The 19,947-nt window shown below is 49.4% G+C and overlaps 1 protein-coding gene across 2 annotated transcripts in view; it reads right to left on the minus strand.

The window, feature by feature from the left end:
• TMEM178B (transmembrane protein 178B) overlaps positions 1-19,947 on the minus strand; it is a 357,407-nt gene that overhangs the window by 35,818 nt on the left and 301,642 nt on the right. For both annotated transcript variants that reach the window (XM_077781094.1, XM_077781095.1), the window contains exon 3: positions 3,605-3,742. In XM_077781094.1, the coding sequence (XP_077637220.1) occupies positions 3,605-3,742 (138 nt within the window). The remainder of the gene's footprint in view (positions 1-3,604; positions 3,743-19,947) is intronic.

Below are 19,947 nucleotides of genomic sequence, written 5' to 3' on the forward strand. Positions count from 1 at the left end.
ATTAAACTATTTGTTGCTAGTCATTTCACAAGGTGCAGGGTACCCTCTCTTTAACCAGGAGCTAGTTAAATCTGGAACAGAGTAGGGCCCAGTGTGGGCCATCCTCCTTCACAAAGGAACAGAGGAGAGGCTGGTGACAGAATTCTGGGTTGTTTGTTTGTTTGGCCCTGGTAGTTTTAACTACTATCAAGTGAAATTCCATCTTTGGACTCCTGACTCCAAATTCACCTTTTTCATTCTTGCTGACCCGTCTCCTTCTGCCTGTTCACCACGCCCCTGCCTGGCCAGCTCGGCCCAACTGCGGCCGTTGGTCTCCAGCAGTTGCTGCTGTCACTCAGTCTAATCCTTGGGGCACCTGCCTGTGCTCAGTACAGATGCCTGGAATGCCAATCTGGGGGAAAGCTAGGGCTGTGAGACCTTTTCCGGTCTCACTTGGCCACAGTTTCCTGTAGTCTGAGTGACTGATTGTTTGGCCATATGCATGAGGTGGCTGTCACTGGTAGCGGACTCTCCAAGCACTTCAGTGGCCTAACCCTAGCAGGTGAACTCCCAGGGGCCAGGGACGGGTCAGGCTTTGGGAAAGGTTGGTGCTGAAAGGGCTCTTTTTGACACACAGGGTTCTATAGGTCAAAGCATCTTTTGGGGTTGACACCCGGGCCTCTCCCGAGGCTCCGTCCATTGAGCAGAGATCGGGGAAGGACAGCTTCTGCTCTAGAATCGGCTCCCTCCCCAGCTCCTAACCAAGCCAAATTCGTGGGGTCAGCAGATGGCAGCTGCCCTGGGCATCTGGACCCTCGTGGCTGTGTCTGGCCTGGCTGGGAAGGGCACTGACTTGAGGCAGAAGAGAGGGTTCTCCACCCTCTGGAGCTTCAACCCCCTGCAAAAAGATGACTGTTCAAGGGACCAGCTCTTGGTGGCTTTGTCCTTGCTCTCCCCCGTTGGAGCCCGATGGTGCCCATGAGGTGTGTGGACACCACTTCTCTCCCCAGCCTCTTCTGGGAGGGAACAGCTCTGCTTACAGACAGAGATAACGAGGCTCCGGGTTGGAAGGAATGGGTTAACTCCAACGAGGGCGGCGTCCCCATCAGCAAGAAACAGCTCTTAGGACAGCGACTTCTCCAAAGCGCTTCTCGATGCTAACATTTTATCATGAGCTATGATTTCGCCGTAATAAAAAAAATAAATAAGTACATGTCCCATAAAGCAGATTTCGCCCAGCCCCTCAATAGCCAGGACTTGGGTAGGTCTCCACGGGAATAACCGAAGCCCTGTTATGGCACTTGCCTATCTCTTGCCCCGTGAGGCTTTGAGAAACAGTCACAGAGGCACAGGAGTGGAGGGAAGAAAGAAAACAAATAATGAGAGGTCCCGGCCAATCGGTCCATCCCTAGAAGCATAACATTTTATAAATGGAGACAGCTTTAAAGTTCAACTATTCTTCAGGCTCTCACCCCTGAGTGCACATGAGGATCACCCCAGAAGTCCTGCTCGGATTGCTATGCAGTGAGGGCCCAGCCTGGCATCAGCATTTTTAAGAGCTTTTTAGTGACTGAAATGTGCAGTGACTGAGAAGCACTAGGCACAAGGTGAGCCGTGCGCTCACTCGTCCACTCTGAGGGAGGTGCCTCTGGGTCCTCATCAGTCTGAGCTTTCAGACTATCTCCCCCGGGGCCCCGGGCTTGCTGGTTGTGGGTAGGGTTCCAGGCGGCCCTCCCTCTGCCCCTCGCTGTCTGCCTCCTCCCCACATCATCCTATGAGAGTTCTCATCCGTGGTTTCAGGCGAGCACGAAGCACCCCTGACCCCACCATGGTCACAGCCATTGGCCTAGCCATTGTCACTCAGCTCTGGCCCGTTTACTACTACCTGTGTGATCCGGCCAGAGAGGATAATGGACCAATCGCATCATTTCTCTCTCTCTCTCTCTCTCTCCCTCTCTCTCTCTCACTGGAAGCTGACTTGAGCCACAGGGACGGATGTTGTCAGAGTCCTGGGGACCAGGCACACAGGGCACGTTGTGAGCTGTGCGCCTGGCCTGGAGAAGGGGCAGTGCGTGCTGGGGGCCACAAACACCTCAGAAGGGTGGGGAAGAAAGAGTGTCGGCTTCGAGAGCTTCAGGATTCCTGCTCTGCCTGCAGCCTGTTTGCTCAGCCTTTCACCGATTCCTGGGAGACCTTTCTAGAGCCTTAGAAAAGCTCCACTTTACTGGAGTCTACCTTTGTATAACCAAAAGCGTCTTAGAGAGAACACTCACTACCAACAGAGCCGCTCTGCTTTTATCTTTTTACATTTCAGGGTCCGTGGGAGATTGTGACTAGAAGGTGGACACAAGAAGGTCTCCACTGTGGCTAAAACAGAGTGAGGAGGTCAGGGGCTGAGCCCGACCCCTGCTTCACTGAGGACACGAGACATGGAAGAGGGACGGGCAGGTCTTGTGGGCCTATCTCCAGGGGAGACCAGAAAAAGGGGTGTGGGGACTGCTAGAGAGCCCCCTCCCTCTCTCCCTCATGACTGCAGGCACGGGACATCAGACTCTGGGGGCGGAGGGTTCCGTCAGCCTGGGGCGCCCTGGAGAGCCCTGTCTTGTCTTTGGCACAGAATGGCTGTGCTTCCGTGGTAAAAGGGCCAACTGTCAGGCCCCACAACAAATCCTGCAATTCTCCCCCTCTCCCACCCAGACATCTCTCCATGCACCCAAGGGATGGCCGCAACCTTTCCCTGGGTTGATCCACCCCTTCAACTCCCATCTCTACTCAGAAGCCCGGAGTCAGGCCCTTCACAAAGGGGACCTGAGCAGGCCAGAAGCATGTGGTACCTAAAGTCTAGCTGACACTGTTTCCATATGTAGGACTCATTTTCCTTCCTTCCCATAAATACGTCTAATTCCTGCTATTCAAGCCCAGCTCCCCCTCCACCCAGCTCCACGCAGTACATCAGTCCACTTCTTGTGGAAGAGACTGTGAGGAGCGTACCCGATGGCTAGCCTCAGGTCTGGACTGAGATGTCAGGGAAGAGAGGCGCATGCAGAGGGTGGGTCACCTTTGCTTTGTGTGGACTGGAACCAATTCTGCATAGCCATACAGCTGTCTGTACCTATAATCCTTTATAAGGACACTGGATCAGTTCAGTGGCCATGACACTAGCAGAGAGTAAGGGAGACAGATATGACAAAGGTCTAGCCAGGTCCTACCACCCTTAGAGTGCCCTATTTGGAAATGGTAGCAGAATTTAGGACTCAAAAATCAAAGGTGAGGATAGGCTTTTAAACAGAAAACTACCCAGATAGCACCTGCTTCCCACCCCAAAGTCCAATACCTGTATAAAATGCCTGAGCATTTTCTGAGTTCATGGTCACCCCTGGTCTGATACCTCTCTTTCAGTGCCATCGCCACACAGTCTCCCACACTAGGCATTCAGCCCTCCGAGAGTTGAGGACCAGATCTTATTAGCCTTTGCATCCCCAGAAGTTTGCCCAGCGGCGGATGGCAAAGAGGAACTCAAAGCACGTTCGATGAATGAATGCATGAGTGTTCCCTTGCCATTCTCCAAGAATCCCAGGAGCCAGGACCTTGGCTCCCCAATAGCCCCCCAAGCCCGAGGCCTTACCTCCCATGAGGAAGAGAAGCCCTGCTACATACTGCATAAGGCCCCGGTCCCAGCAGCAGCCCAGCACACCGATGATCCAGCCGAAGAGGATGATGGCCACCGCCATGCCCATGAAGCCGGCAGTCATCCTGCGCAGGTCTGTGGGGAAGCAAGTGGGCAACAGTTAGCATCGAAACCTAGAACTCGGGGTCAAGATGCACCCCGGCCCCAGGTAGAAAGGGAGAGGGTGGCACACTGCAGGGGTGGGAAGGCAACATACCCTTTTCAGACAAGTTTGCACAACTGAGCTTCTTTTGTATAGGAGAGGGAGCGCCTGGAGGAGACCATCCTCAGGTGTCAGGACGGTTTGGCTCACAGGCACAGGAGAGACTGCCATCACGATTGGTGTCATCTCTTATGCACCTCTGTGCCAGGTGCAGCAATGTCCTTCCCAAGCAGCAGGCTCAACCATCTGCAACAGGAGCCGCCTTTATCCTCACTGTTGAAAGCCATACAGCTAATGAGCAGCAGAACAGGGCATCAAGCCCAGACCTGGATGGCTCCTAGGTGCTAACCACGGCATCATTCACCTCTCGGGGAGAAACGGGCCTTTAGCGGTGGGCGGGGCCTTGGCAGCCAGGCTGCACCTGCCGAGTGCTCGCTCCCTTCCCGCCAGGGCTGACCGGGCTCTCCAGGAGGTCTGGCGCGAGGAGGAAGCTGATGAGGGTGCCCAGTCCCTTCCCCTCTAAGGCAGCTGGCGGGGACTCAGCGTTCCCTGCACTTGGGGCTGCAGGACCGAGAGCCGCACTTCCTGCTCTCAGACCGAGCCCCTGAGCAGGCCTCCTCAGCTCCTGCGGACCCCAGGTCAGCCCAGCTTTCTGCGTCCGGACTCCCCCCGTTCCATGCCTCGCTGACCCCATCACGCAATGCAGATGTGGGTACAGACAGGAGGGCTGTCTGGAAAGGCAGGATTGTTAGTGGAAGGGAGGGGGCAGAGATGCCATCACGTGTCAGCCTCTAGCTTGGGGCGGCTTCCTCCTGGCTCCTGGCTGTCTCCACTGCCCTCCAGGCATCCCCACGAGTCTCACACTCCCTCCCTGGTGTCCAGCCTTCTTACCTCCTCCTGGGCGACACCCTCGCTTAGTCCTGGACTCCCTCTACCCTGCCCAGCCTGCCTGCCGCTCCCCTTCCCCCTCTGCAGTTTGTACGAAGCCCATCTGCCAGCCCCGGCCCCAGCCCCACCAATGGGGCTCCAAACCCCAAACAGGAGCAAGCCATCTGCCCAGCCTCTGTACCCAGGGGCTTTCCAGGAAGGCTGCATGGACACTCCTCTCTCTCAGAGGGAGTGGGGGAGACTGAGGGTAGAGGTGAGGGCACCTGACAGCTAACTACATCCACACTCACGGAAGCATGGGGTTATCTCGCCTCATCCCTACAAATACCTGGCAGGTTTCCATTCATGGCGAGGGCACCCCGCCCGCTCTGTTCCTCTCTCCCTCTAGTCACCCCCATCGGGAGCCACGGCAGATCCTAGCACAGTCAGGCTAGAGAACCCCTGGCCTTCTCCCCACGGAAGAGGGATTTGGTCCACACTCCCTGACCTGACACTGAGGAGACCCTGGCAGCCCCCGCCCAGGAGGAGCTGGCTGGGGGGGGTGGGGAGGGCGGGGCAAAGGGAAGCAGCTCGCACAGGAGGCAGGACAGGACCCTGTCGCAGAGGCAGAAATCCACCACGGGGCGCCCTCCTGCGCTCCCTGACCTCCTCTGTCCTCCCCTGCTGGACCTGGAATGCCTGCTCCACCGGGCAGAAGCAATACCCTTTACCGTCACGTATGCGAGGTGCCAGCAATGCCTCATCACCATGCCACGCTACAGATGGCTCCGATCATCAACGGTGTCCGTGGAAACTTTACGGAGGGCATCGCTGGATCACGGCACTCAGATGTGCACCCCACTTCCCGAGCCGGCTCCCCACTTTCGTGCTCAGGCATCCACAGCCAGCTTGAGGTGAGCAGGCAGAGTTTGGCCAGGTGCACAGCACCACTTCTTATCCTGCGATCTAACTGCGCCACCTGTCTCGACCCTTCTTCCCCAGATGCCACCCCAGTCCCTCGAGTGAGCCAGGCCTGAGCTGCCTCCTGGGTGGAGACGAGCACCCCCTTGACATGTGAGTCCATTTGGACTGACTCCCAGAAATGCTGCATCTACTCTCCACTGCAGTCAACGGCAAGGAGGCAGTGGGAGCGGGGAAGGAGAGCTCAGGGTATTTTTGGAGAAAAGTAGGTTTACACCCCCCTTCATCAGATCAGGAAATTTTTCTCTATGCTCCTGTGAAACCACTGGGTCCCTTTCCAGTGCATGAAGGGCTTCTGAAATCTTGGCTCCTTTGGCAGCACTAGACATGGACAGCACTGCTGTAGCCACCTGGCCCCTCCCGCTGCACTTGGCCTTGCTCATGGGGCGGCCTTACTGAGGCTCAGCCCCTGCAGATCCGCGGGAGCAAAGGTACTGCCTGGGGTCGGAATGGACAGTGTGTCCAGTAATGCGGGTCCCCCTGGGCCAGGAATGGAAAACTGGGCTGGGCGGGAAAAGGAAATGCAAATCAGAGAAAGAGGGAAGGCTATCATAGTTGGAGGAGGAAAGCAAAGTGTTTAACTTACAGGAGAAGGCAGAGGGCAGGGCATGGGAAAACAATTTCTCTTGCAAAAGTCTGGAGCCAGGTGACATCTTGTCCCACGTCTGGGAGGGGCCTCGGCCCTCTAGCACGGATTAGGTGCACCTTATCAGCAAAAGCTGAAGGCTGTGCTAAGTTGCTGGTCTGGAAAAGCAGGATGAAGACCAGAGGTGGGGCCTGAGCATTTTCACTGACCGGGAGGATTTTTATCATCACCCCACAAGTCTGATTTTGCCAGAGCCGTGTGCGTGTGTTTAGTTATTTCGTTCTCAGACCCCTGTGGTAATTCAGGGCAGCTGCATCAACAACTTGCAAATACAGGACAAGAAATAGTCTTATTTTACAGACAAGGAAAGCAAGATCCAAAGAAGTTTATTTCTTTTGAGAGAGAGAGTGAGTGGGGGAGGGACAAAAAGAGAGGGGAAGAGAGAATCCCAAGCAGGCTCCAAGCTGTCAGCATAGAGCCCCACGTTGGGCTCGTGCCCACAAACCGTGAGATCATGACCCAAGCCAAAATCAACAGTCGAATGCTCAATCTACTGAGCCACCCAGGCGCCCCTAAAGAAGTTAAATAATTTATTGACAAACCAGTGAAGTAAAGGAAGAGTGAACTGTGTGGGAAAAGAAAATTAATAATGCAGTTAAAGACCTTTGGGGCTGTCCTGATGATGGAACAAACATATGGAGCATTTCTTCCCCCCAAGTAAAGTGAGGACTGTAGGTCTGGAATTTTTCTTTTTCCCCAAAGATAAGAATCTACAAGGATGGGAAAAGAGGAAAGGAGACAGCAACAACACAGGACGGAAGCAGCAAAGATGGCGGACGGTGCACTTGGCTAGAGCCAAACTAGAGGCAGCAGCACTGAAGCTGAAAGCCAACCTGTGGAGTTCCCCAAAGTCTTGTGGCCTGGCACCCACAGGTTCCTGTGGATCAGACAGTTAGTTACCCACAGGGGAGGAACATAAATAAAACCAGAATTTGGTGGAAGTTGTTTGAAATGGAACTAGGGCCCTAGCTCCCATCACCCACTCTGCAACACTAGGGGACCCCCCTCTTCCCTTCCCTTTCACTGAAATGGGGGTACTTAGCACCGGTGGTTGACAAACCCAGGGCATTCTACATAGGCAATGAAGTGATCATTCACATGTAGAATATTGAGTCCTTGCCCTTAAGATGCAAGCCTCCTTCTACTCGGCTCCCAGAAGCTGACTGCCTGGCCTCTGCCATCCAGCCTGGGGGCTAGGAGATGTCTTTCCAGTGATGACCAGCACAAGAGAAAAGACTTAGACACTTAGCACTGGAGGAGCCCCACAGGCAGCCCCTCCCACCACTCTGCACAGNCCCCCAACCCCGAACTCGGTGCTTTCAGGCAGCGCTTTGACTCCGCCACCTATCATCCCAGCACCACCGCTTACATAGAACTTGGGAGCAAGAGAACGTTAGGAAACAAGCTGCACAGAGAAGAGGCAATCATTCAAAATTATTATTAATATTCCCAGCGAGGCAAGACATGAAACGTATTTTGTCCTTGAACTAAGGAGTCCATTGAAAAGAACTAGCTGAGAACACAACTAACACCTTAAAATAATGGAAACAAAGTCACTGAAATTTTTATTACAAAATCAATTCTAACTTATGTATTACCAATCCTGTCATGTTCCTAAAAAAGATTCAAGGGCTTACAAAAAACACACAGTGCAACCAGGATAAAAATAATTAATGAGAAAATAAAGGAAACAGAATATAAAGAAGAGGACGATGAAGCCAGGTATCACATGCGTATGTAAAATTTGGTCCATGAGGTCCTTCGGAAGGGACTTATACTCGCAGTACCACGATTTAAAGGCAATACTTATGATTTCCCTTGTTTTTACATTATTGTTGCTTTCTTTTTGCACTGAGTAAATCCCAAGGGCCACTCTGCCTGTCCTTGTGTGAACGGCCACGTGTGAACGGCCCCTTCCTGCCCTTCTGCATTACCCTATGTGACAATTTTATCTCCTGGGGAGTAAGAGACTGTCTCCCCCACCCCCCCATTTTTTAAATGTTTATTTTTATTTTTTTTAAAATTTTTTATATTTTTTTTATTTCTAGGATAGAGAGAGACAGCGTGAACAGGGGAGGGTCAGAGAGAGAGGGAGACACAGACTCTGAAACAGGCTCCAGGCTCTGAGCCGTCAGCACAGAGCCTGAGATGGGGCTTGAGCCCACGAACTGGGAGATCATGACCTGAGCCGAAGTCGGACTCTTAAGCGACTGGGCCACCCAGGCACCGCGGAAACTGTCTTTTATTCTCCGTGACTGCTCACTGTCTCACGAGCAGTACCCTGCACCCAGGGTACTGGTACTTTCTTTAGAAAAGAAAGAAAACAGGACACACCTCACTCAGGTATGTGAAGCCTTGTTAAAATATTATGCAGGGTTGGCCTAAGAATAAATCCCCTTAAAGAACCTGGGACGATGAGTTGGACTCTGCCTGCCAAAGCGAAGATAAAGAAAAACCATCTCATGAATCCTGTTGGGTTTGAGCCCATCATCTGTATTCCATGACCCTAACATTTAACGTTCTAAGTTTTGAAATGAGAAAGGTGCATCCTAAACTTTTTAGAAAAAGAATCAAGTTCAGCACAGTGGAAAGGGTGTGCAGGAGGGGGTGGATAATGAGGGAGGGTGGAGGACGGAAGGCCAGGAGAACCATTAAATAGAACCAGAAAAAGCAGTTCTCCCTCACAGAAAAATTTTGATTTTGAAGTTTTACACTCCTATTAACATTTAAATTGAAAGGTATTGCTTGCAACTCTACACGGGAAACCAGGAAATCTGCATTTAAATAAATACCACTTAGAGAAGGAAAATATATATGGGCTCTGAATATCTTTCTATTTGCTCTTTANATGATGATGACTGTAATTTTTTTCTCATTAAAAAGAGAAATGGTGAGGGTAAGTATGCGTCAGCCCCTCCCGGGATGCTAAAGAGTGATGGGGGAGGATGTTTTATTAATGGCTCCAGAGACCAGGGTGTGGAGTGAGCGGCAAGGCCAGGGGTCCTCTGCTGGCCACACGGGCTTAGCCTTGTTTTCTGGAAGCTCTCCCTTCTGCATGATATGATATGAGCACATCGCTCCGGCTGCAAGGGTGGAAGAGGGTGGATTGCTGGACATCCGTTCACGAATTCATCAGTCCCTTGGGGTTCAAGGTCGCAGGAAATGGAAGGTAGAGAAAGACGGTGAGGCCAAAACTCAAGTGTTTTTGCCCCAAGGGATCAGTCTGGGGGGCGAGGGGAGGCGAGAGGGAGAGTGAAAGAGAGAGAAAGAGAAAGCGATGGGGAGGGAGAGAGACAGAGACAGAGAGAAACTGCAATGAACATGCCAGCCATGGGATTAACTCAGGACAAGTGGATTCCAATGAAAAGGAATATTCCAGGAACTAATTACTGCACAGCAACCATCTCTGAAGTGGGGCTCTGGCTGAGGATAACTACACAGAGATGTGACAGCTGGGGATGGCAGCACGGATGCTTGGAACCAGGCTGCCTGGATCCGGATACCACCCTGCCACGTCCTGGATGTACAAGCTCGAGCCGATCTCACTGGATCGCTGTCTCCACATTAGTGAGTGGAGGTTAGGACAGAACTTGCTTTAAAGGGTTATTAAGAGCATTAAATCCGTTAATACGTGTCAACTGCTTAGAACAGTGCCTGCCACAACACTAGAGCTACACAGGTATGAACAGAGAGGAACGTCCCTTAGAGTGGCTCTCTCCTTTCATGCTCCATGTCTCTTGCATTTACAGTATGTAAGCATAAAATGGGCTGAGTAACAAGTTGGGGGTAGGTTAGCCATTAATTAAAGATGGGGCACCCAGAGGGAACAGCCTTCTGGAATCTGTTCTCATGCCTCTCAGGTACCTAGAAAAGCTGACGCGAAGGCTTTCTTATTCTTTTTTTTTTTTTTAATTAAAAACTCTTTAAAAATGTTTATTTACTTTTGAGAGAGAGTGAGAGAGTGAGCAGGGGACGGCCAGAGAGGAAGACACAGAATCAGAAGCAGGCTCTAGGCTCTGAGCTGTCAGCACAGATCCTGGCGCAGGGCTTGAACCCACGAACCATGAGATCATGACTTGAGCAGAAGTTGGATGCTTAAGTGATTGGGCCACCTCGGTGCCACTAGTTTTCTTTTTATTAATACTGAGATGCACCCACCCCAGAGTGTGGATGCTCCCTGTCCCCTGAGGATCAAACAGGGAGATGGTGGCTGCTTACAGCAGGGCCCTGGAGGCGGTTTGAACCTTGGGCTGTCCCAGTGAGCACTTGGCTGACCGGAAGGGGCAGACACAGGCTAGATTACAACTCTGCTGTACAGTTAATTAAAATTAAAACAGAGAAGTAGCTAAAGGGAGATTGTGCCTATAGTTTTCGAGTAAAAGCTGACTCAGCATAATGTTGTTACATTTAAAAAATACTTTTGGGGGCGCCTGGGTGGCTCAGTCAGTTAAACATCTGTCAGACTCTTGACTTCAGCTCAGGTCATGATCTCATGGTCTGTGGGTTGGAACTCTGCATCGGCCTCTGTGCTGATGGTGCAGAGCCTGCCTGGGATTCGCTTGCTCTCTCTCTCTTTCGAATACACTTAAAAATAAATAAATAATCAAAAGTAATTTTTATGTGAAAACAAAGTAGCTCTTAGGTTTGACTTGCTCTGATCCCTGAAAAGTCCTTCAGAACTGCCTTCTGCCTGACCCTGCACACCCCCNCCTGTCTTTCTCCCACCCCCCTGGGCTCTAATCCCAGGGGTCTGAGCTCCCAGAGAGGCCTGGCGCTTTCCCCTTTTCCCCGAGGGCACAGTGCTCTCTGCCAGCATGGCTGCCCCCACGCTCCGCCTGGCTAGTCCTCCTCATCCCTACTGGTATCCTCAACAAGCAAACACATGAGAGGCCGCCAGGGCACTTTGGCGGACACTGGTATCCAGTGCCCGGGCTCCGCTGGCCCTCCCCACGTGCCTTATTGTAACCCTTCCAGTAAATGCAAGCTTGCTCAGGGCGGTGGTCATGTCTGGGTTTTTTCATTTTTGTTTTTGGTTTTTTGTCCTTCCCATCCTCGGCACATTGCCCGACATAAACAGGTGCTCAATAAATGCTTGCTAAACGAGAGCACCACCGTACCCTGCAACAGTTACTAAAACTGAGCGCACCATGGAATAAAGCAGGGCGAGGAGGATGTACCTGCCCAATGCAATGCGCTTCGGTGACTCATATGTCACTGTGACTTGAAGCCAATTTCTCTCTCCTCCAATCTTATTTTAAAAAGCCAATAGTTAACTATCACTTAACAATCCAATATAGTTGTTTATTGTATACAAACCAAACATCAGCGTACATCCAGGTTCTAGATCACGGAGAGCCACGCAGCATGGGGGGCTCCTTACCACAAGGCTTAATGACACATGATACCCCACAGATTAGAACCCAACAGGCCTTTCTGCACCAACTCCCAGGTGAGGAAGAGATTGTCGGGGGGAAAGGTAGTTGCCGTAGAACCAAGAGGTGGTTTCGGGGTCAGAAGACAGGCTTGCTGCGTCCTCCTCCTCATCCCCACCTCCGGATCAGAGAGCTGCCACAAATAGGGATGTTATGTGACGCCGCCATATACAAATCACATCCATTGTCAAAACAATGGGAGGCAAATTGCAAAATGTGTACTCGCCTGATGAGAGCTGGGTCAGCAGCTAAACCAAGTGCCTGGAAGAGAAGGATGAAGGGGGGGCGGGAAGCCCAGAAGTGAGAAGCAGAGTCCCCCCTCCCCCCACAAAAAAAATCACAAGGCTCCCTTCTCCCTGTAGTCGCACTGCTCTATCAACAGCAGAAGCCACAGAAGGGAATGACAAAAAGGAAATTCAACTTAGGCAAGCACACACACCTGGCGAGATCAGCTCAGCACCTGGCCCTCTGTCCCCAAGGTCTTCCTACTGTGAGTGATGAGCTAGACCAGTACGATCTGCCATTCCATCGTGAGAAGCTCCCACGTCTCTTCCTCTATATCATGTGTCACTGACAGCTACTCTGAGGGCACGGGACAGAAATCAAGGTGGCTTGGCAAGCATGTGTCCCCAAAGAGTCCCCACAAAGCAATCAGGAGATGCAAACTTTAAAGCACACAGGCAGCTTACAGCTTGCTATCTTCCCAGAGAAATGCTGCAGTCACTGGAGAATAGCCTAGGGATGATAAATAAGCACGGACAGTCATTGTGCATTTACTATGTGCCTACATTGGGTTGTGTCATTTACATAGGATGCATCCATTAAGCCTCTGAATGGCTCTGTAAGGTAGATGCTATTATTCTCATTTTGTAGACTTAGAGCTCAAGACAAGGGAATTTCAACCAGTGACACAAAGACCAAGCTAGGAAGAGGCAGATCTGGGAAAGGGCCCCAGTCTGCCTGTGCCCTTTCCATTTGTCAGACCGTTTTGGATTCGGTGCCACTTCAGGCCCCAGAAGAGAATTTAACATTCAATAAGAATGTAATGGAATAGGATTTGGCTATTACAAATTATTCTTTTGAAGAATGTCAATGACAAGGGGAAATCCATAATAGACCATTAGATGAAAAATAACACACAGGTCCACTTATTCCACATGACCCCTATGGTGCAGGTGTGTGTCCAGGTGTGTGTCTATGCACATCAAGCACGCACACCTGCATGGGAGATGCCAGGAAGTACACCAGATGTCAACAGGCAGAATTTCTGCAGGTCTGCAACTTCTCCGGGAGCCTCCCGGGTGAAATCTGAAACCGGCCCCCATGTGTAGAGGGTGGGGAGAGACTGAAGAGAAAGGCAGGCCCTTCCATGTTGGGAGGTGACAAGTTTAGTAAGCAAGGGACCTTACTGATGAGGCTTGTCTTGGGCACACAAGATGAGCGCACCTCCACACCTGTCCACCAAATCTTAAAAGTTCATGTAGAGGCTTTAACTGGGTTCAGTCACATCACTAACTATCTCAAGGCTATGTCCTTAGAGCAGCCTCTGGGAGCAGGAAAGGCCATCAGAATCCCCAGTCCAAGGACAGAGCAGAAACCTCTGAGGACCAGGGTCGAGCTCATGGCCAACCAGTCGTCACGTCCTCTCGATGACCTCCCCAAAGCTTTCTGGGTTGTGATCTTTTGGATTCTCTTTTGTTCTTTTCTACAATGGGAAGGTGTATTTGAACAATCAGATTTTGAATTCTTTGGAAGATTTGAACTTCACTGTTATTAAAGTTCTAAGTCCAAATAATGAGGCAACCTGCCCTAATCTGAACTATCACAAAAAGAGTGCTATCCGGCCTGGCCACAGGTTCCTTCTGATGAGTCCTGCCTTTTCAAAGACATACTACCAGGAAATCACTTCTGGTTTCTTTTTATTTTTAATTGTTACTTATTTATTTTTTTAAGTAGGCTCCATGCCCAGCGCAGAGCCCAATGTGGGGCTTGAACTCAACGACCCTGAGATCAAGACCTGAGCTGAGATCAAGAGTCACACACTGTCAACCGACTGAGCCACCCAGGCACCCCTCTTGCTTCTTTTTCATAGCGAAATGTAAAGACCTGCTATGCTCCTCTCTGGCTAACAGTGTGGAAACATCTACCCCTCCACCCCCAGCCCAGGATGGAGCTCCCTTACCCGCAGCTCCAGAACAGGCCAGCAGGGGTTGATTGTCAGGAATGGGCTCTATGATGCCATTGCCCCTGAACCTCCAAAGACTTACACAAATGTCTACAGCAATTTCCTTAGCCAGAAATGTCCCTCCAACCACTGAGGTCCCCAGGAACAAAGCACAGCAGTACCTGAACAGCATGGTGGTATACAAAATAAACAAACAAAACACTGGACGTTATGTTACAATCCGACCTGCATTTGAGTCCTGGTTCTCCATATACTGGCTGGACACACTGTACGGGCCCCAACTCAACTCTTAGTTCTGAGGTGTCATGGCTGAGAACAACAGAGGACGAGCCCCCTCCCTCTGCTGTCTAAAGCTGGCTTGTCCGGCATGGTGGCCACCAGCCAGGTGAGTCCTTGAAATTGCTACTGAGTCCTTGCACAGAGTAAGGTGTAAGTGGAAAACGCACACCAGCCTTCAAAGGTTCAGTGTGAGTTTTCACAAAATATTGCAGTGATAATGTTTTTTATTGATTACATGGTGATAAATGGATTAGATTAAATATGTTATTAAAATTAATTTTACCTGCCTCTTTTTATGTATTTAGCATGGCTAAAAGAAAATTTAAGGTCAGAGGTGTGGTTGGCAGTACATTTCTATGGGACAGCGCTTTTCTGTTCTATGAAGAGGTGGAAGTTATTGTGATAAACATGCTGCAAGGGGCCCCAAGCTATTCTGTAACCTGTGGGGCACCCAGCACCTTCTGTCTGCATATAATAGGAGGCCCCCCGGTGGCAGTTTCCCACCATTTGAAGCTGAGGAAAGAGTGTGTAAGAGCACCACTTGGAGAGCCGCACACAGGGACCCTAGAGGTTGGAGGACACGGGATGGTACCTACATGTGGCCTGAAAAAATGAGGCAGGAAGTTGGTTAAGAACCGCCTGTGACCACAGAGTGAAGACAAAGCCATGCATCCGGGGTTGGGCTGGGGAAGGACCTGGTGCTTACTGCGTGGGCCACGTGGATGCCAATGAAGAGTAAGGTTTAATTTTTTTTCAATAGTTTTTATTTATTTTTGAAACAGAGAGACACAGAGCATGAGCCGGGGAGGGGCAGAGAGAGAGGGAGACACAGAATCTGAAACAGGCTCCAGGCTCTGTGCTGCCTGCACAGAACCCGATGCAGGGCTCGAACACACGAACTGTGAGATCATGACCTGAGCCGAAGTTGGACGCTTAACTGACTGAGCCACCCAGGCACCCCAAGTAAGGTTTCTTTATTTTTTTTATTTTTTTTTTTTAAAGACTTCATTTGTTTTTTTATTTTATTTTTTTAATTATTATTTCTAGGAGNAGGTTTCTTTAAAGGGCTCCATTTAAGAATTTTGCCTGTAGGGGTGGGTGGGGGTGAGGGGAGCCTAGGGGCTAAGGAGAAAGTAGGACCAGGCCAGCTGGAGCCACATGCCTGCATCAGGAGGCAACACTGCATGTCGGTCCTGTGAAGCTTCTCCAAAGGAACCACCAAAGTGCCTACAGAAGACAGAGCCACCACCACAGCCCTGCTACGCACAGGGCATCGACTCAGGGAGCAATGACACCCGGCACTAGACCCCAGGGGTGGTCTACCCTCCCCCCTTCCCCGACCCTAGGGGAGCCAGAACTAGCCGAGTTCAAGGGCAGCAAGGTGAGACAATCAGACTACAAGACTGAACACCTTTTCCCTCTTGCTGTGGGTCTCCAAGAGCGGGGCAAGCCCAAGCCAGGAAAGGGAGAAGATTTAAACTAGACACAAGGCTGCAAGTCGGCTATCAGATCTGACTCAAATTTTAATATCTGTAAATGAAAGTTTACTAATACCCTAAAGTTACCCCCAAAATCTGCGTGCCCTTCCATAGAGGTCAGCTCGAAGTGGGGATGGGAGATCAGACAGAATGACCCTAAGAGGCTACAGTGAGAAAAAGATAAACTCGTAGTCTACAGCCCTTTCATTAAATTGGTTATAGATAATCTTACACAAGTCACATGTGCCCCAAGAACGATGATGATAAAATGAGCACTTTTTTTCTGCGCCAGGCATATCCTAAGCACTTCCTACACATGTCCACATCATTTAACCTTCCCAGCAAATTGATGAGTTTGTCATTCCTCTTTTACTGAGCCGATAATAAGTAACTTGCCCCAAGGCAGGCAGCTTACAAGTGGGAGACTCCAAAACCTAGGCTTTGAATCACCATGCCCTACAGCATCCTATGATCTGTGAGAGCCCTTGGTAAACTGTAAAGTGCTACCACAAATACCAGTGATCATTTATATTCATTGCCAGGCTACAAGGCCAAGGAACAGATACAACGGACCTAGTGGGTATTATTAGTATCGATGTGTTTTTAGCAGTGGGCATACCAGTCATTACAAACAACATGGGAAATATCAGACCAATAACTTTTTCCCCTTAAAAATCTTTAAATTGGCAACACTGGGAAAGTTTGTTTTCTACTTTGTAAGTATGATAACGAAGGGGTCTGAGGACCCTGAGCTTGCCTCGGTCCACACACACGCAAAGATGTTTCCCAAAGCCCATGCGCACAGGACGACAGGGGCGGGCACTGCCCTGGGAACAGAGCTGGCCTCCGAGCCCGTCCAGCAGTTCATTACCTCAGGGAGTCACATAAGTTCTCTGTTCATCCGTCTACTTTCTGAAATGGGGACGGTAATATCTTCCCTGCCTGGAGCTCTGGGGGTACAATGATTCTGCTCCAGCAGGTGTGATTCTCAGCCTCATTTCTGCAGTATGTCAGCCTGTCCTTATCTCAAGAGAGAGAGCGAGCGAGCACAACTCAAAAATAAAGAGTAAGTTATTAAAACAATACATACTGGGGCACCTGGGTGGCTCAGTTGGTTGAGCATCTGACTTTGGCTCAGGTCATGATCTCATGGTCTGTGAGTTTGAGCCCCACCTCGGACTCTGTGCTGACAGCTCAGAGCCTGGAGCCTGCACTGGATTCTGTGTCTCCCTCTCTTTCTGCCCCTCCCCGGCTCACACACACCCTCTCTGTCTCTGTCTCTCAGAAATGAAAAAAATGTTAAAACAAAGTTTTAAAACAATAATACTTACAGAAGTGAAGTCATTTTTGAGGAGTGCTGAATAATTTTAAATCAAATCAATGATACTTCCTACAGTCACCCGGCCTGAGATAGCAGAGCTTCTACCAGCTCACCTTCCGCCCACTGTGGTTCTCTCCTGTTAAGGGGACGCTTGATGGGGTCCGTAATGGGTGAGTGGACTTGGTTGACCTCTCCTTTTCCCTTGTGGCTTCCTCTAGGGCTCTCCTGACTTGGTTCTGGAGGCTGTGACCCAGGCTTCGCCGGCAGATGGCTAAAGCTTATTCAACTAAAGATCTTGTCAAGAAAAGAAATTCTGCAGAAAAAAAACCCCAACGCTCTATCTTACCCTCCACTTGAAAACAATCCTATCAACAAATTCTCTCTTTGGGGTCATCCCCTATGCATTTATTCATTCAATGCATTTTTATCAAGCAGCTGCTATGTGCAACACCAAAACGGAATTCAGAGAGCAAACCAAGTCCCTGACTTAAAGAGATGTACTATTCAGGGGGAAAGACAAACTTTATAAATAGACACAAACATACATACATATATATGTGTGTATGTGTATACATATATGTGTATATGTATATTTATATACATATATATATAATATAGGACATAAGACAAACTACATACCTATACACAAACATACATGTCTACATGACATAGATCATGCTAGGAAAGAAAACTAAGTAGTAAGGGGACAAGGTGCAGTGGGGTGAAGGTTGCTGTTTAACACACAGAGATTAGGAAAGCTCTTTGCCTAAAGTGATATGTAAGCAGAAATCTGAGGAAGAGAGGAAACGGACAGGTGGGTATCTGGGGGAAAAGCATTCCAGGAAGAGGGAACAAGAGGAACAAAATCACTGAGGCAGGAATCTGCTCACCATATTTGAGGAACAATAAGAAAACTGCATAGTTTATATAATCCCGTATCATGTTTTTTCTTTGCACAGTGATAACAACATGCTGACTTAGAACCACCATGTCAAATCTTCATGATCATTTAGAAACAAAGAAGTACTTTCTATAACCAGCTATGTTCTCTTAGAATTTGGGGGGAGGAAGCAGCAGAATTGATAGAAATTAGTGATGGAGTGGGAGAGGCATGGAGAGGGGTAAGTTGCTGGGAACTCCCAGGCTTCTGACTTGGGTGATGGGAAATGGTGATGTCATTGACCAAGATAAAGAATAAGAGAAAAGGCATAGAGTGTTGCTTCTCTGCTTGGGTTTATTTGTTCTTTACTTTTTGGGGGAGAAAATGGGAAGAAGGATGGGAAGAACAGGTCTTAGAAAAGAAGGAAGTGAAATTCAGTCTGTTAAATGCCTAACAGACACGTAATTGGAAATGTCTATTATGGCACCGGATATAAAGGTCTCATGCCTGGGAAAGAGATTACTATTTGATATGAGATATGAGAACCATGCAAAGCTGTAGGATTAAATGCCTGCTCTCTTAAGATGGGTGTATAAAAGTGAGACGAAGGCTAAGGATAGAATTTGAAGACCAGTATTTAAGAGATGAGAAGAGAGAGAGAAGAATGAGAACGCATGGCCCAAAAGGCTCAGGCAAAATCCAGCACGAGGGGCATCACAGGAGCGAAAGGAAGAAAGAGTTTCAATGATGACTCATGCTGTTGAGATCAAATAAGACATAATGTCATAAAACAAATATTCAGCAAAGGTTTGCTGAGCACCCACTGTGTGCCAGGCTTTGTGCTAGCAACATGGAACACAGTAGTTCGTAAAATCGGAATGGTTTCACATGGAGCTTACTGGATTTATACCTAGGTCTCTCTTGATCTTGGCAAAAAGCCCTTTAATGGAAGTCAGTCTCATTGAGTTACTAGAAATGAATGGGAGGCAAGGAATAAAAGTCACTTAGATACTGTGTTTTCAAGTAGGCTGACTGTAGAAAAGAGGAGGGAGACTGAGTGACAGGGTAGAACATAGAGTGAGGACTTTTGTTGAAAAACGTAAGATTGAGTATATTTCTATGCAGAGGAGGAATCAGCAGAGAGAATAAATCTGAAGATACCTGAGATAACACCCTTTCACATGCTCTGCATTTTATCCAAACCCAAAGGTCAGATGCTCACACACTCAGGAAAGTCACTGATCCCACTTGCCAAATGTGGGCAGCAGAGCCTGGTGCTGAAAAGCACTGAATATGGAGGTCAGACTACCTGGGTTTGAACTCCAGAGCTACCACTTACTAGCTGTTGTGACCTTACCGTCTCTAGGCCTCCGTTTCCTCTTCTGTGGGCAGGGATAAGAATAATACCTACCTCAAAGATTGTTGTGAGGATTATATTTGTATATTACTTACAGGCTGGCACAAAGTAAGTGCTGGAAACAGACACCCAATATTCACTTACACCCACACACGTACATGCAATGGAAGGCATTGAGAAACAAGATGAAATCTGGTAGATGGGAGGAGGGTTAGAAAGAGGGTGAGTATCAGTGAGAGACACCTTCTCTTTCCAGAGTCACTCAGGACTCAGCTCAGCCCCCATCCCCTTAAGTACTTCTACCCAAAATCACCCACTCTGTAGGAAGAGCCCATCATGCAGCACACTTGTGCACTGGACCTCACACTTACTGGACATTCATTCATTCATGGACTCATTCATTTGGTCATCCTTTGTGGAGCTCCATCTCTTACTGAAGTATTGGTTTGCAAATATGGGTAAGACACAAACTTTTCCTTCGAGAAGGCTGCTCGTCCATAAAGCCTTGGATTTTCTTTCCTGTCTGCTCTGTCTTATACAGTCCTTCAACCACTTGGAAAAACGAGACAGCATTGCTTCGTTTTGTCTCTCACAACATCTAATACATACTAGGAGTTCTAAGGTTGGTGAAGGAATGAGTCTATTCCCTTCAGTAACTACACAAATGAGTAGGAGCCCACAGTGTCTCTCCCGGAAGATGAGCTAGCAAGAG

This window comes from Crocuta crocuta, unplaced genomic scaffold (genome assembly GCF_008692635.1).
Source record: "Crocuta crocuta isolate KB4526 unplaced genomic scaffold, BGI_CrCroc_1.0 scaffold228, whole genome shotgun sequence".
In the NCBI taxonomy this organism is placed as follows: Eukaryota; Metazoa; Chordata; class Mammalia; order Carnivora; family Hyaenidae; genus Crocuta; species Crocuta crocuta.